The 17,542-nt window shown below is 56.5% G+C and overlaps 1 protein-coding gene across 1 annotated transcript; it reads right to left on the bottom strand.

Moving 5' to 3' along the window:
• Positions 1-60: 60 nt before the first annotated feature.
• Positions 61-16,297, bottom strand: SELENOO (selenoprotein O). The gene is made up of 9 exons (XM_011754822.2): positions 15,729-16,297; positions 11,392-11,595; positions 8,852-9,032; positions 7,293-7,423; positions 6,736-7,016; positions 1,760-1,910; positions 798-983; positions 552-708; positions 61-474 (listed from the first exon to the last, which is right to left on the bottom strand). The coding sequence occupies exons 1-9, from the start codon at positions 16,280-16,282 to the stop codon at positions 310-312; spliced, it is 2,010 nt and encodes a 669-aa protein (XP_011753124.3). The 5' UTR covers positions 16,283-16,297; the 3' UTR covers positions 61-309.
• Positions 16,298-17,542: the final 1,245 nt, after the last annotated feature.

The raw sequence follows: 17,542 nt of genomic DNA, 5'->3' as shown, positions 1-17,542 counted from the left end.
CTCTCTCCTGGGCGGGGCTGAGGGCAGGGCAGGGTGGGGGAAGAAGAACCACAGATGGGCCTGAGGGAGCTGCTGGTTTATTTAGGAGCCTGGGTCCAGCCCCCAGGGACCAGGCTGCACTGCTGAGCTGGCCTCAGACAGAGACGGGTCAGGTCCTGACTGGATGTCTCTGCCATCATGGAAAGACAGGTGTGCATGGGCCCAGGCAGCATCCCCCAGTGCAGAGGGCAGCCCAGCACCGTCTCGGCCACTCAGCAGCACACGGGGGCCTCGGGAGGCTCCAGGGGTGTGGAGCGCGTGCCGAGGCCATTACGAAGATCATGTCACACACAGTTCGGCTGCCCAGAGCGGGGGCTTACTGCTGTAGGAGCGCTGCCTGCCGTCCGCCCCGTCGGCCTCCGTGGCCTTGGGATCTGTGGCAGCCCCCGCCTCGCAGTGGTAAGGGTTCTCCAGTAGCTTCAGCACCCGCCGCACCTGGAGGATCGTGAGGGTGAGAGGGGTCCGGGGCCAGCCCCCCTTCCCAGGGACCACAGGGACAGGCCCGTGCTTGCCTCTGAGAAGTCCCCGCGCTCGGCAGCCTCGATGGCGTTCTGCGCGATGTAGTTCCTCAGCACGTACTTGGGGTTGTTGGCGTGCATCACGCGCACACGCTCAGCCTGCCAGGCAGCAGCATCCCCGGCGCCTTCCAGGTCCTTGTCCAGCCGGGCTCTGGAATGACAGTCGGGCTCTGGAATCACAGCCGGGCTGGACTTTCCCAGCAGCGCCCCCCACCAGGTGACCGTGGATGCAGGGCTCACCTGTACGCCTGCAGCCAGTCGGCCCAGTGGCCCTGGTTCCGGCTCTGCAGCTCTGCCATGCTCAGCTGCTCCAGCCGAGACTGCTGCTCCACACGCTCCAGCTCCCTGGCAATGCCTGCCCGGGTGCCCATGAGCGCGAACAGCTGCGGGTTTGACTGTGCCAGCATCAGCATCATGGATAGCTGCCTGTGGGGAGGCCAGGGTGTCTGGGAGGTAGCCCCTGACCGTGTCCCTGCCCCGCAGGCAGCTGCTCCTCCTGCCCCAGGCTGCTCTCACGGCTCACCTGGAGTCCAAGGGCCCAAGCAGCCCAGTCCCCAAGGTCCCTTGAACTCCACTAGCAGGGATGGACCCAGTGGACACACACCAGTCATGTCCATGCTCTGCTGCCCAGCTTTCTGCTGGAGAGTCTCCGCCTCCAGAGTTTAATGCTTGTGGGACGGGCACTGCTATTAGCGCTTCCCTCATTTCCAGAAGGGTCCAGGTGGGCTGGGGCCACCCTTTCTCTAGTGGAGGGGGTTTCACGCCCAGCAGGGCCTGCTGGCCGGCACTCCCACCCAACCCCACTAGTCTTGTTTTTTAAGTTAAAAGCAGCAACACTTTCCGCGTCTCAGCCTGCACATGGGCGGGACCCTTCAGACGGGACGGCCCTTCCGTTTGGAAGATGGTGTGGGAAAGCTTGACCTCTGGGAGCCCATCCTCCCTGGAAACCCAGAGGCTTTCCCTGAAGCCCAACCACAGCCGAGACCACGGTCTCCCCCCACACCTGTGTCAGCCTCGCCGCCCTCTCCTCTGTGACCAACGGGCCCCAGCACCACAGAGACGCCCTGACTGTGCCTGTCCCTGGGAGCGGAGCAGCCACCTGGGCACCAGCCAGCCCTGCCTCCAGCTTCTCCTCCGGCCTGTTTCTGATTGTGCCTCCCTTTCTGGAAACAAATCCAAGGAAGTAGGAACTGAGTACCCACCGGGGATCCATCTGGGGCCGGAAGGCCAGCCTCAGCTCCTCCAGGGAGGCACATTGCTCCATCAGCCTGGCCAGGAACTCCGCCAGGCCTGGCGACTCCAGCTCCACTGGGAAGGAGCTCAGCAAGAAGAAGGTGTTTGTGAAGTCAGCACCTGGAACACAGGCTGCTCAGGGAGCTGGAAGCAGAAGGCCCAGGGTCCCTGTCCTGGTGCCGTACAGAGCCCCCCAACCCTCGCCCCCGCCAGCACACGTGCTGCATGGACCCACATGCTCCATCCCCCACCCCCACTCCAGCACGGACCCACACAATCCCCGACCCACACCCTCCACCTGGCACAGGTGCCATACAGACCCACACACTACCCCAGAGGACCCACACCCTCACCCCAGCACAATGCCACGTGGACCCACACCCAGCAAGGATGCCACAGAGACCCACATGGACCCAAACGCTGCCCCCAGCACAGGTGCCACATGAGCCCTGCTCAGCACTGGTCCGGGGACTCCTGAGCCCTCCACACCCCACTCCTCCACCCATCCACCGCCCAGGCGGCTGCCACTTGCTCTGGCCCTGCAAGTCACCTGTGAAGTGGGCTAACACCGAGAAGGCACAGAGGCTGCTGCCCGGCCCTCACATCCTCAGTCACGACTGCCTGCTTTAGGAGCTAGCGAGTGTTGAGGAGAGGCTGTCACCAGCCTGCAAAAGGCCCAACTGTGACAGACACTGCGATCCTCCCCGACTCCGGAAAACAGCTGTCTCAAAACCACAGTGACCCTAAGACAACGTCTAAAAATGAGAAGGGAGCCAAAGCAACATACTACAAAAAAGTCAACTACACACAAAGGCAGCAACAGAGAACGTGACGGACCAAAAACATGGCAGAGGTAGTTCCTTATCAGTAATTTGAAAGCAAATGGATCTCTCCAATGAAAGGCAGCTTGGCAAAGTGGGCGAAAAGACAATTTCCATGCTGTCACCACACGATCTGCAAGACGTTCAAAGACACGAACAGGCTGGAAGTGAAAGGATGAAGAAACCCAGGCAAAGAGTAACCTAAAGAGAGCTGAGGTGACTATTATACTCACATTAGATAAGTTTTCTATTTTTTGAGATGGAGTCTTGCTCTGTTACCCGGGCTGGAGTGCAGTGGTGCAATCTCGGCTCACTGCAACCTCCGCCTCCCAGGTTCCAGCAATTCTCCTGCCTCAGCCTCCCAAGGAGCTGGGATTACAGGCATGCGCCACCATGCCTGGCTTGCTTGCTTGCTTGCTTATTTATTTATTGGGAGATGGAGTCTGCTCTGTCGCCCAGGCTGGAGTACAGTGGCGCAATCTTGGTTCGCTACAACCTCTCACCTCCTGTGTTCCAGCAATTCTCCTGCCTCAGCCTCCCAAGTAGCTGGGATTACAGGCACCTGCCACCAGGCCTGGCTAATTTTTGTTTTTGTTTTTGTATTTTTGAGATGGGTCTCACTCTTGTCGCCTGGGCTGGAGTGCAGTGGCGTGATCTCAGCTCACTGCAACCTCCGCCTCTCGCGTTCAAGTGATTCTCCTGCCTCAGCCTCCTGAGTAGCTGAGATTATAGGCACCCACCACCATGCCTGGCTAATCTTTGTATTTTTAGTAGAGATGAGTTTCACTATGTTGGCCAAGCTGGTCTCAAACTCTTGACCTCTGGTGATCCGCCCGCCTTGGCCTCCCAAAGTGTTGGGATTACAGACGTGATCCACCACGCCTGAATAGAGAAGATTTTAAATAAAAAATTGTCAGAAGGGCCGGGAAAGGTAGCTCACCCCTGTAATCCTAGCTACCTGGTAGGCTGAGGCGGGAGGAGATAACTGGAGCACAGGAGGTGGAAGCTGCAGTGAGCTGTGACTGTGCTACTGCACTCCAGCCTGGGCAACGAAGTGAGACACACCCACCCTCAACCAAAAAAAAAGTTACAAGAAACAGCATTATATACGGCAAGAGTCAGTTCATCAATAAAATGTAAAAATTATGAACATGCACCTACATGCACCCAATAAGAAAGCCCTAAAATGTACAAACGTTGGCAGAATGGAAGGGACAGAGAACAAACAGTTCTATCTATAGTAAGAGTTGGAGACTTAAACACACCACTTAATAATGGATAGACCATCTAGGGTCAGGTGCAGTGGCTCATGTGTGTAATCCCAGCACTTGGGGAGGCTGAGGCGGGCGGATCACGAGGTCAGGAGATCAAGACCATCCTGGCTAACACGGAGAAACCCCGTCTCTACTAAAAATACAAAAAATTACCCGGGCGTGGTGGCGGGCACCTGTAGTCCCAGCTACTCGGGAGGCTGAAGCAGAAGAATGGCGTGAACCCGGGAGGTGGAGCTTGCAGTGAGCCAAGATCGCGCCACTGTACTCCAGCCTGGCCTGGGCGACAGAGCGAGACTCAGTCTCAAAAAAAAAAGGCATCAAGACAGGAGATCAATGAGAAATGGAAGACCTGAACAACAGCCTAAACCAACAAGACCAAACAGGCATATACACAGAACACTCCGCCCAGCAGAACAGAGCATACCATCTTCTCCAGGGCACACGGGACGTTCTCCAAGATAAGCCACAAAACAAGTTGTAATAAACAAAAAAAGGCTGACATCTCTAGCCACAATGGAATGAAGCTAGAAATCACTTAAAAACATAACACACTGGCCGGGCGCGGTGGCTCATCCCTGGAATCCCAGCACTTTGGGAGGCTGAGGCAGGCAGATCACTTGTGGTCAGGTGGTGGAGACCAGCCTGGCCAACATGGTAAAGCCCCATCTCTACTAACAATACAAAAATTAGCCAGGTGTGGTGGAGCATGCCAGTAGTCCCAGCTACTTGGGAGGCTGAAGGAAGAGAATCACTTGAGCCTGGGAGGCGGAGGTTGCAGTGAGCCAAGATGGTGCCACTGCACTCCAGCTTGGGCGACAGAGCGAGACTCCGTCTAAAAACCAAAAAAACACAAAACACAACATACCAAAATTGATGGACACAGCAAAAGCAGTGACTAGAAGGACATGCACAGCTGTAAATGGCTACACTGAAGAAGATCTCCAATCAGTTACCTCACCTCACGCCTAAGGAACTGGAGAAAGAAGAGCCAAGATTAGAGGGAGATAAGAGACTGAAAAACAGAGAAGCCACACACTGCGTAACTTACACGAAGGCTTTAGAGCAGTCCGGTTCACAGACTCAGAGCAGAGTGGCTGCTACCAGGGGCTGCAGGGAGGGGAATGGGGAGCTGGTAATCGGCTCGCACAGGGTTTGGGTTGCAGATGTGAACAAGCTGCAGGGCTCAGCTGTACAGCACTGCTCCTGCGTCAGCTATGATGCGCTGTGCACCTCCTGTGCACTCCACAGTTTAAGAGGATAGATCCATGTGGTGTTCCTACCACAATAAGATTGTTTTTAAAAAACTGTTATGAACAATTGTATGCCAAAATTACCTATAAGACATGGACAAACTACATGACACAGAAAATTCCTAGAAACACAAATTACCAAAACTGACTCAAGAAGAAAGGAAAATCTAAATTGATCTAAGACAAGCAAGGAGACTGATCAGTAATCCAAATTTTTGCAACAAAGAAAAGGCCAGGACCAGATGGCTTCACTGGTGAATTTACCAAATACTCTTAAGAACAAATGGCAAAAAATCCTTTGCAAACTTTGAAGAAAAAAATGGAAGATGGGGGAATACCTCCTAACTCACTCTGAGGCCAGCACCACCTTGACATCAAAGCCATACACTAAAGAAAAAACAAAGCAAAACTATAAGCCAGTATCCCTTACGCATACAGATGCAAAAATCCTCAAAATACTCACAAAATTCAGCATATTAAAATAATTATACAGCATAGGCTGGGCGCGGTGGCTCACGCCTGTAATCCCAGTACTTTGGGAGGCTGAGGCAGGCAGATCACCTGAGGTCAGGAGTTCGAGACCAGCCTGACCAACATGGCAAAACCCCATCTTTACTAAAAATACAAAATTAGCCGGGCATGGTGGCAGGTGCCTGTAATCCCAGCTACTTGAGAGACTGAGGCAGGAGAATCACTTGAACCCGGGAGGTAGAGGTTGCAGTGAGCCAAGATCATGCCATTGCACTCCAGCCTGGGCAACGAGAGTGAAACTCTGTCTCAAAAAATATTAAAAAATAATTATATAGCATATTAAAAGGACCAAATAAAATTTATCCCCAGAATGCAAGGAGATATGAATGAAATAATAAAATCACATGACCATCTTCATTGCAGGAAAAAGCGTTTGATAAAATGCAGTCGCCTTTCATGGTAAAGGCACTCTGAAAGAAAACTTCAGCGTGGTAAAAGCTGTATATTAAAAAGCCCACAGCTAACATCACACTCAATGGGTGAAACACTGAACACTTTTTCCCGAAGGTTAGGAACACGAAAAAGATGCCCATCTCAGCTACTTCTATTCAACATCCACATCCTAGCTAGGGCACCCCAGTGAGTCATCCACATAACCCAGCAGTCCTACCAACTGTACACCACGGGACTGACAGCAGGCATCAGAGAGCTTTGCACTCACTTTCACGGCAGCACTGCACACAACACACAATATACCGTACACAACAGCCAGAAGAGGAGCGTGTACGCCAGTAGGTCATGGATAAGCAAACTGTGGCCTGTCCACGCAACGGGATGCTTCTCAGACTTCAAACGGAATAAAATCCTGATACGAACCTGGATGAACATTGAGGACCTTCTGCTAAGTGAAATAAGCAGTCACCAAGGAACAAACACCATATGATTCCACTCGCAGGAGGCCCCTAGATTCACCAAATCCATAAAGACAGAGAGTAGAATAGGGGTGCCAGGGGCTGGGGCGGGCCCAGGGAGTGACTGTGCACTTGGAGACTGGAAGCTGGAAGGTAAACCATCTCTAACCACACTAGCACAGGAAGTGCCTCGCTGTGGGCACGGCTGGGTCACTCACCGGTCAGGTGCATGGTCTCCAGGAGCTTGGACACCAGCGCCCTGTCTTCCTCCAGCTCCAGCTGCACAAGGCCCAGCTTCCTGCGCATCTTCTGCATGTAGTGCCTTTGGAACTCGGCATCAAACTCCTCGGCCAGGATGGCCTCGCCCAGCTCCAGGGGCAGCTCTGGCTGCAGGGCCTCGGCCAGCTTCTGCAGGTTCCACTTGCACACCTCGGGCTGCTTGCTGTATGCGTAGCGGCCGGTGTTGTCGGAGGCATTGCACACGTGGTCAGGGTCATACCTGCCACACAGGGCAAGAGAGCCACGCCCTGCCTGAGGGGAAGTTCCCAGGAGATGGTGCAGGCACCCTGGAGGGGAGGCCCAGAGGAAGTTCCCACGTGGCCATGGCTCTCTGGCCCTGTCCCACAGGGGTCCTGTCTCAACAGCCTCCGCCCAAGGCCTCCGGGATTGCCCTGGACTCTCTACTTCCTACATCAGCCCCCAGCCCCCGTCGGCATCATGGGTCAGTGTCTCGGGGCAGCAGGCTTCATGCAGCTTGCACCCCCCAGTCACTTACCTGTCCAGGAAGCCGAAGGGCCCGTAGTCGATGGTGAGCCCCAGGATGCTCATGTTGTCAGTGTTGAGCACGCCATGGCAGAAGCCCACGCACTGCCACTCAGCCACCATCCACGCCGTGCGCCGCGTCACCTGGGGGCGGGACAGCGTGCTTGCTCCCTCCTCCGGGTCCTGCCCAGACCCCCCAACTCGTGTCCATCCTTCCCCTCCCGGAAACCAGCTGTGCTTCGCTGAGTGGCTCTCACTCTGGTACTTCTGGGCAATGTGTCCCGATGTCCTGTCACCATCTCCACCACAGCGTGGCAATGCAGTGTGTGTGTCAAGGGTTCTCAAGCCTACTCACAGCATCCACTCTTTTATATGCTCACAAAACTTGGCTTTTACCCAAACTAGAAAAATCAGGGAACCCCAGACGCAGGCCCAGTAGAGACCCCAAAGCAGCAGGGAAGGGTCAGCTCACTGAGGGGCCGCACCTGCCCCAGGGCCAGGCCACTGTCCATCCCGGTGCCACCACCACCCTGCCGGCCTAGCCCCTCCAACCAGACAGCAGTCCCCACTCAGCCCAGCGCTGGCAACCGTAAGAATAGGGGCCAACCAACGGGGGCCAGGAGCCCCCAAGATGCACTGAAGGCCCCACTGACCCTGCTCAACACAGGCCTGACACTGCCTCGCTCCTGCCAGGCCACCAACGCTCCTGGGAGGCAGGCAGTGCTGTCCTCCCTGCATCCTGGCAGAAGACTGAGGCTCAGAGGGGCAGAGTGACCTGCCCTGACCACCCACGCTGTCTATGCCGGAGTACCAGGCTGCCCCCAGCGGCTCCTCCCGGCCTTTTGCAGCCCCGTCATCCCCGACACGGAGCACGGCTGGGGTGGACTGAAGGGACGCAGCTGGGGCAGGACACAGCCCCAGGAGCACCTGCCTCGGGCCCACTTCTGCTGACGGCAGCTCAACAGCCTCCAGCCACATGGCAAAGCGGGTCCCCACACGGCCCTGGCTGCAGCTGCTCCAGGGATGGCCTGAGACTTCTCAAAGACGATGCTGTGCCTCGTCCCCCGAACCCCCACTTGGTCTGACCCCGCTGATGCTGCAGGCCCCCAGCCCAGCCAGGTGAGGTGCCGGGTTCCCCCACTGTGCACTGAATGCCCTGTGACAAGGACGATGCCATCAGACCGTGGGGCAGGGATGCAGACCCAAGGCGGGCCCTCAGCATCTCCCCAGTCAGGACCCGACTGGCTGCCCTGGGCATCAAGACGTGTCGACCCACGTGGGAGGTGCCCAGCACCCATGGTGCTTCCACCCCGCGCCCCCGCCCCGAGCTGGCCCTGCAGGGATACCAGCAGGAGAGCACGCCCAGGGCCCCCAACGCCACTGAGCCCAGGGGAGTTTCAGGTTTGTCCCAGGGCACACGTGATGGGGTTTGCGGACAGGAGGGGGAGCTCAGAGAAGGGCGGGGAGGCTGGGTAAAAGCCTTTGTCCCCCGGCCACAATGAGGGTGCCTTCAGCACAGGCGAGGACACCCAGCACCCACCCACAGGGAGGGGCGGCCTGCAGCCCACTGACCTCCCGGAAGAAGGCAGCGTTTCTCTGCACGCGGTCACTGGCGTGAGCAGCCTGGATCTCAGGGTAAAAGGAGCTGATGACATAGTCAAGCAGCTGCACGCGAATGTCGTTCCTCCCCACGCTGGGGCCTGCACGCCCTGTGTGCTCATCTGCGGACTTAAAAATCTCAAAGGATCCAAACCTGGAGGGAAGACCCGAGTTGTCAACAGGTCAAACCTGACCCCGACCCCTTGTGAAAATAAGAAAAAGAAAAACACGTTGTTGTGGCTATTTTTTTCTTTTTTTTCAGACGGAGCCTTGCTCTTGTTGCCCAGGCTGGAGTGCAATGGCGCGATCTCGGCTCACTGCAACCTCCAACTCCTGGGTTCAAGTGATTTTCCTGCCTCAGCCTCCTGAGTAGCTGGGATTATAGGCACACGCCACCACACCTGGCTCATTTTTGTATTTTTAGTAGAGACGGGGTTTCACCATGTTGGTCAGGCTGGTCTCAAACTCCTGACCTCATGATCCACCCGCCTCGGCCTCCCAAAGTGCTGGGATTACAGGCGTGAGCCACCGCACCCGGCCTGCTGTGGTTATTAAATCTTGCAGCCCTACAGCAGAAAGAGAACCTTGATTAAAACAAAAGCAAACCACCAAAGAGAATGCACCCTGGCTCTACCTGACACAAACACAGACATATTCCACTTTTGGTCAACATCCAGCCACTGACCAGGCCCTGTCTACAGAGTCTGGGGCACGTGCGGGGGAGGCCCATGGGGTAAGAAATCACCAACACCCCCTGCACCCCCACCCCAACCCCACGAGGAGGGTTTTCTGCAGGTCTCACACCTGGAGGGGCGTGGCCTGCCGCCGCATCCTCGGGAAGGGGGTGTGAAGGAGAGTCAGCTGCTGCGGACACACATCTGTGAGCACTCAGCAACAGCCGTCCTCCAGGGTGACCGTCCCCCAGCGGACATCAGGCAAGGTCTGGACACATTTTCATTGTCACAACTGGGGTTACCACTGGCCCAGAGCAGAGATGCTGCGTACCACACGGGATGGACTTCATGACGATGCCAGCATTGCCACTGGGCAGGGCCTCAGAGGAAGTTGCTGCCCCAGATCCTTCCGTCCCCACCACCGCAGGACAGGAAAGGCCAGAGGCCCACAGGCAGCCACAGGGGTGGGCGGCTGGTGTCCCGGGCAGGATGGGGCCGCGAGACCAACAGACAACTCTACGCTCAGGTGTTCAGGAGGAAGTGTTAGTCACCAGGTGGCAAGGTGACATCAAAAACTGATGGTTGGCCGGGCGCGGTGGCTCAAGCCTGTAATCCCAGCACTTTGGGAGGCCGAGACGGGCGGATCACAAGGTCAGGAGATCGAGACCATCCTGGCTGACACGGTGAAACCCCGTCTCTACTAAAAAATACAAAAAACTAGCCGGGCGAGGTGGCGGGCGCCTGTAGTCCCAGCTACTCGGGAGGCTGAGGCAGGAGAATGGCGTGAACCCGGGAGGCGGAGATTGCAGTGAGCTGAGATCCGGCCACTGCACTCCAGCCTGGGTGGCAGAGCAAGACTCCGTCTCAAAAAAAACCAAAAAAAACAAAAAAAAAAACTGATGGCTGGGGGCCGGGTGCAGTGGTTCAGGCCTATAATTCCAGCACTTTGGGAGGCCAAGGTGGGTGAATCACCAGAGGTCAGGAGTTCGAGACCAGCCTGGCCAACATGGAGAAACCCTGTCTCTACTAAAAATACAAAAATTAGCTGGGCGTGGTGGCGGCGTCTGTAATCCCAGCTACTCGGGAGGCTGAGGCAGGAGAATCACTTGAACCCGGGAGGTGGAGCTTGCAGTGAGCCAAGATCACGCCATTGCACTCCAGCCTGGGCGACAGAGCAAGACTCCATCTCAAAAAAAAAAAAAAAAAAAAAAAGAAAAGAAAAGAAAAGAAAACTGGTAACTGATGGCTCACGTCAGAGAGGAGCCAGCCCAGGACTCCAGACCAATGAGCAACTGACCATCAGATCAGAAAGCACGAGCAGGACACCGGGCACAGCACGCTTGTGGCTCCTGCTTCTTCAATGGCTATTTCCTCAATCAAGTCTAAGTACTTCCTTGTCATAAACTCCAGCAAACAGTTCTGGACACTGTCCCCAGCCTCAGGCTCTGGGAGCCCCTCCTCCCCAGAAGCACCAGGCAGGGACCCTTCTCTGGTACCCGTGGCCCTGGACCCCCCGCTGGTGCTTTGAGACATGCCAGCTCCCGCAGGCCCATCTCTGGCCGCAACGAGGGCCTGGACGGGCACGTGGGAGGGCTTAGCACAAGTGTCCCAACCGAGCACCAAATGCCTTTGCACTCAGATCCCTCCCAGTGGGTGTCACGCAGCTACTTTGCAAACAGGCAGCTTCTGAGGCTGCCAGGGACAGGCTAGACTTTCAGAAGAGGCCAAGGCGGTCATCTGAGTTTGTGTTTCTGCCAGAATCCTAGCAGCACAGGCCCAGATCTCCTAGGACTCTCTAAGCAAGCGTGTGTAGACAGGCCTAAAGGACCCCGGCATTACCTTATGAAAGTGGAAGCTATACGCAACACAACCGTGCATTGTTCATATTTGGGATTACCATCATAGAACACGTCGCGCACCACCGTGGACTCGGACGTGACACAGGCACCGGCCCGTGTGGTGGGGACCCCCAGGTGGAACATGGCTTCGCTGCACAGGAACTCCCGGATGCTTGACCGCAGGACCTTGCGACCGTCGGCCTGTCTGAAACCAAACACAGAGTTCACTACGTGGGCTGGGCAGGAATCACCCAACACCAAGATTCCAGGCAGCACACGGAAAGGAGGGAACGCATGTAACGTGAGCAGCTCACACGTCCCTGAAAACCGCCCATCCCAGGTGACGTCAGGTGCCTCGTGAGCCTCCAACATCGCCCAGTTCCAGCAATCACACACCCCAGCAGGTTGTCGGCACAGCCTCTGGTAAAAATGGGCCTGAACACACGCAGGAGTCTGTCTTCCTGCCCAGGACGAGGATTCTGCAGCAGAAGCCAAGACTGTGTGACTGTGCAGCAGGGGCAAAGGGCCTGGGGCAGCCCTGCTCCATGGGACACAGTAGCCTTTGTCTGCACCAGGACGGGTGCCCAGGTATAGGCCAGCCAAGGAATGAGCTCCTCTGTGCCTGCCAGAGCCCTCATACCCACGGTGGGAGGAGGCAGGGCAGAGAAGCCAGCTGCCCGCCCCGAAAAACCCGCCCCTTGAGGCTCCAACAGCACCGGCCTCAGGGCACTCAGCCACTTCTGACCCCCAGGTCTCGCACTCCCTTCCCCACGTGTCTTCAGGGCCCTGGTCTCCACCTCACGTCCTGCAGAACTGCTGAGGCCAGGGACTCGGACGCACGTGGGGAAGGGGATGTGAGATCTGAGGGCCAGATGACTGCCCTCTTTTTCTTCAGTTATTTTCACTGTAGTAAAATACACACAAAATAAATTTACCATCTTAAACCACTTTTTCTTTTTTGCTTTTTAAAGACAGGGTCTCACTCTTGTCACTTGGCCTGGAGTGCAGTGGCACAAACCTGGCTCACTGCAGCACCACCCTCTCGCCTCAGCCTGCCAAGTAGATGGGACTACAGGCACTGCCGCCAGGCTCGGCTAATTCTTATCTTACTTTTTGTAAAGATGGGGTTTCATTATGTTGCCCACGCTAGTCTTGAACTCCTGGGCTCAAGCGATCCTCTCACCTTGGCCTCTCAAAAGTACAAGGATTACAGGCATGAGCCATTGCACCCGGCCCACCTTAGCCATTTTTAAGTGTACAGATCACTGCTATTAAATACGTTCATAATGTTGCACAACCATCACCCCCATCCATGTCCAGAAATCTGTCTTGTGAAATTGAAACTTTGTCCCTATTAAACACTAGCTCCCGATTCCTCTACTCCCTCCAGCCCCTGGCACCTACCATTCTACTTTGTCTCTATGAATGTGGCTCTCTAGGTACCTCAGGTAAGTGGAATCGCACAGGATTTGTCTTTCTGTGACCAGTTTATTTCACTCTGCAGCATGTCCTCAAGGTTCATCCGTGTTGTAGCACGTCAGCATCTTCTTTCTTAAGGATGAATAATATTCCATTCATTTGCTGATAGACACTTGTTCTGCCTTTTGGCTATGAATATCGGTATACAAATGTCTCCCTGAGAGCCTGCTCTTGAAGCAGGACTGCTGAATCACATGGTGATTCTATTTTTAATTATTTGAGGAACTTCTACACTGTTTTCCACAGCACCGTATCATTTTACATTCCCACAGCAGTGCAGAAGGGTTCCAATTTCTCCACAGCCTCAACACTTTAACTTACATTTTTTTTTGGTGACAGGGTCTCGCTCTGTCACCCAGGGACAGTGGTGCGATCTCGGCTCACTGCAACCTCCGCCTCCTGGGTTCAAGTGATTCTCCTGTTTCAGCCTCCCAGTCCATTTTTGAATTGGTTTTTTTTTTTCCCGTTGTTGAGTTTTGAGAGTTCTCTGTATATTCTGGATATTACTCACTTACCAGATACATGAATTGCAAATATTTCCTCCCATTCTGTGGGCTGCATTTTTACTGTTAATACTGTATTTTTATGCATAATTTTTAAAGTGTTCATGAAGTCCTGTTTGCCTATTTCTTTAGTTGCCTGTGCCTTTTGTGTCACAGCTGAGAAATCACTGCCAAATCCAATGTCATGAAGCATTTTCCCTATTTTCTCTAAGACTTTTAGCTCTTATGCTTAGGCCTTTGGTCCACTCTTCAGTTAACTTTGTTCATGGTGTAGGTAAGGACCCAGCTTCATTCTTTTGCATGAGGATCCAGTTTTCCCAGCACCATTTGTTGAAAAGTCTTTCTCCATCGAATGGTCTCAGCACACTTGTTGACAATTTGCTGACCATATATGTGAAGGTTTATTTCTAGGCTCTTTATTCCATCCCACTGGTCTATGTCTATCCTTATGCCAATGCCATACTGTTTTGCTGATTGCGGCTTTGTAGTAAGTTTTGAAATCAGGAAGCATGAGTCCTCCAACTTTCTTCAAGATTGTTTTTTCCATTCAGGGTCCCTTGAGATTCCATGTGAATTGTATTACTTTTTGAGACAGGGTCTCACTCTGTCATACAGGCTGGAGTGCAATAGGACAATCACAGCTCACCGTGGCCTTGAATCCTGGGCTCAAGTGAATTCTTCCACTTCAGCCTCCTGAGTAACTGCAATGAGAAGCACACTCCACCATGCCCAGGTAATAAAAAAAAATTTTTTTGAAGAGACAGGGTCTTGCTGTTTCCCCAGGCTGGTCTCCAACTCCTGGCCTCAAGCAATCCTCCTGCCTTGGCTTCCCAAAGTGCTGGGATTACAGGAGTGAGCCACTGCACCTGACCCCATGTGAATTTTAGAATGGGTTTTTCTATTTTTGCAAAAACTGTCATTGGTATTTTGATAGGGACTGTACTGAATCTCTTCAAAGAGTACTGTTGTCTTTCAAATATAAACTTATCCAACCCATGAACAAGGGATGTTTCCATTTACGTTTACTTTCTTTCAGTAATGTTTTTCAGTTTTCACCGCTCAAGTCTCTTCCTTCTCACGGCCACTTCAGATGTTAGCCTCAATCCCAGAGAACTGGTGAGGCCAGGGACCCCAGGACACTTGTGGGGATGACAGGCAGGGTCTGAGTAAAGGTCAGAGGACTCCTTAATTTTTAGGAGAAAATATATTCTAGCATACCTCAGGTCTGAAAGCTCTGAGTTAATACTCGAGTCTTCAAATATAAAAAGTGTCTTCCAGTGACAGATTACTCTCATAAAAAAATTTGTCTTTATAACTCAAAATATCACCAAAACGAAAGTTTAAGATGTTCGCCAGAAAGAAAAACAAAAAAGTAAAAAAAAAAAAAAAATGCTCACAGGATAGGCAGGCCCCAGGCTGAGCATCTCCACGACGTTCCAAGGGTCAGAAATGCTCCGTGGGCGGCTGGTGCGTCAACACTAAGCAGGTCGCTGGGGGTGGGGAGGGAGGGCCAGGCTGCCCTCAGACACAGAACAGAACGGATGTGGAGACGGGGGAGTGAGGAAGACCCCAGTCTGAGGAGCTTGCTTGGCAGACGGAGCCCCAGGGAAGGGATGCTGAGGGACTGAGGGGCATTTCAGGCACTGGAGGGGGAGGTGATGAGAGCACAGGGAGGGGCCGGATGAGACGCGGCTTTAGCATTTCTCTGAACATAAAATGTACACTTGTGTGTATTGTTTTCCTAGTCATTCCACAAAAGCAGTAAACAATATGGAATAAGTACATTAATTGTTTAGTGGAAAAGAGCAGAACAGACCAAAGTGCTATCTGTACACAAGAGGCAGGTGGCGCGTGCACGGCTCCCCGGTGGGCCTGGCGGCATCTGGACCCAGATCTTGCCTTAGACTACCTGTGTGCCCCCCTCCCCCGAAATCTAAACGATGCCCACCTCACTTCGGGGTTAAAAAGGGCCGCCCGCATGGAAGTCATGGCCAGAGTAGCAGAGCGAGGCTGCTGGACGAAGCGGCCCGCCCCACGGGCGATCGGAGGAAGGCTGGGGACCTGCGGGGTTAGGGTTAGGGTTAGCCTAACCTCTCACCCCGGCTCCCGTCCCTGGACTTGGAGCCCCAGCGAACGTCGGTAAACATGAGTGGCGTCACTGGTGGAGCTGACTCCAAGGTCCTCGGCGGGTTGATGAGCACAGCGAGCGGGCGGCTGCCAGCACCGCGCTCCCGCGGGAGGAGAGGAGGCCCCACTTGGGAGTGGCCTCGGGACGCCCCCAATACCGCGCTGGGTGGAGGGCAGGGGCGCCCCGGCGGGGAGGACCCACCCGCGCCCCTCGCCCGCCCCGGCCCACCTGGAGAAGGGCGTGGGCCCAGCGCCCTTGAGCTGCAGCTCCCAGCGCTCGCCGGCCGCCGTGCACACCTCGCCCAAGTACATGGCGGCGCCGTCGCCCAGTTGCCCGGCGAACTGGCCGAACTGGTGGCCGCAGTAACAGTGCGCGGCGGGCTCAGCGCCCGGCAGCAGCGCGTTGCCGCTGAAGAACAGCGCGGCCTCGGCCTCGGCCTCGCGTGCGGGCGGCGCGCCCAGGCCCAGCAGTGCCAGCGCGGGCTCCGACAGCGCCACAAGGCGCGGCTGCCGCAGGGGGGTGGGCCGCACGCGGGTGAAGCAGGCCCCGGGCACCTGGCGCGGCGCGGACTGGGCGCCCTCGGGACCGGGAGGCGGCGCCTCCACGGGCAGCGCGCGCAGGGCGCGGTTGTCGAAGCGCAGCCCCGCCAGCCAGCAAGGCGCGGGCTCCATGGCGGCGCCCGACAAGGTAGAGCCGGGCGCGGGCGACGGGTGGCAGCGGCCGAGGGGCAGGAGTCGGGCAGCTGCGAGCGAACCCCCGAGAGCTGCCCTGTACGCGGCCATCCGCGGCGGCGCTCCCGCCGGAAGCCAGCCTCTCCCGCCCGGAAGCCAGCCTGCCCCTCCCGGAAGCCCCGCCCCGCGCGTCCCGCAACCCAATCGCCAGTGGGGGTGTGTGGGGGCGGGAGGCGCGGTGTCTGGCCGGGCTCTTAATTGGCTGCCTTATCGGTCTGTCCGCATCTCCCTGCCCGAGGGTCTGAGGTGTCCGCGGTGGCCGCCGGCGTCATGGGGCGCGCGCTGCCGCCAGCGGGATGACCGATGGAAACGCCTCCCAGACCGCCAGCGACGACCCCGCTCGGGCAGCCCCGGATTTCCTCGGCTGCACCGGCGCCGGCAGCAGGGACCGAGGCCCACGTCCGTTCGGGTCGGGCCGGGGCTCAGCGCCGCGCCCCACAGGCGGCCCGGACCCCGCCGCAGCTCAGGGCCGCCGGAGCCTCGCGCCGCCTCTCAGGGTGTCCCCTGGCCTCCGGCCTCTCGGGCCCCTCGCCTGCCGTCTAGGAATGAAAGGGCCTTGGACCCGTGCCCGGCCCGTGGAACAGCGCCCGGGCTCGGAGAGGCCCCGCGAGGCCGCAGGCGCAGACGCTCCCGGAGGCCTGGGCGGGCACCGGGGTCTTCGGCTGGCTTGAAGGACCCGACCCCCGGGGGAGGGGTTTGGGGTCGGTGTGGCCCAATGAACGCGCGGGTTCAGACGAGCCTGTGGTGCCCCCGCTTTCCATCTCCTCCGGACCCGGCCCCAGAGGACAGTCTGAGAGGCCGGTGGCCGCGGATTCTGGACGCGCCTCCCTCCTGCCTGTGGTTTCCCTTTATTCCCGCAGCGCCGTGAGTCCACCTTTCACTTACCGGAGCCACATCCAGAACCTTCTCCTGGGGCCACAGCGTGGGCTTGCGAGACCTGTGTGACCTCAGCTCTGCCCCTTCGGGGCTGCGGGTGAAGCCCTCAGGACACTCCGCGTGGGTTGGGCAGGTGACTGGATGAGGGACAACGTGGTGAAGTGCCCGTGCCCGACCCTCCCCTGCAGCCCACAGCAACCGTTCCCTCCTCAGCAGCCCCCGCCTGGCCGCTCTGGGCACCCCTGTTCCCTGTTCCCCAGGCCCTGGGCCCTCCTGATCTGTCTCCTCGACCCCCGGCCCCGGTCTGGCTCAGTCTGTCCACACTCTGGAATCTGGTGGGACTGGGTATGGAGGGTCTTGAGTGTCAGCAGGCCACCTGCGTCCCACCTGGTGGGTGAGAAGGTCCCACAGGTCAGCATGGAGGGACAGTGACCC

Source organism: Macaca nemestrina, chromosome 15 (genome assembly GCF_043159975.1).
Source record: "Macaca nemestrina isolate mMacNem1 chromosome 15, mMacNem.hap1, whole genome shotgun sequence".
NCBI classification, from domain to species: Eukaryota; Metazoa; Chordata; class Mammalia; order Primates; family Cercopithecidae; genus Macaca; species Macaca nemestrina.
Note: the sequence above shows the minus strand (reverse complement) of the source record. Positions and strands in the feature narration are given on the sequence as shown.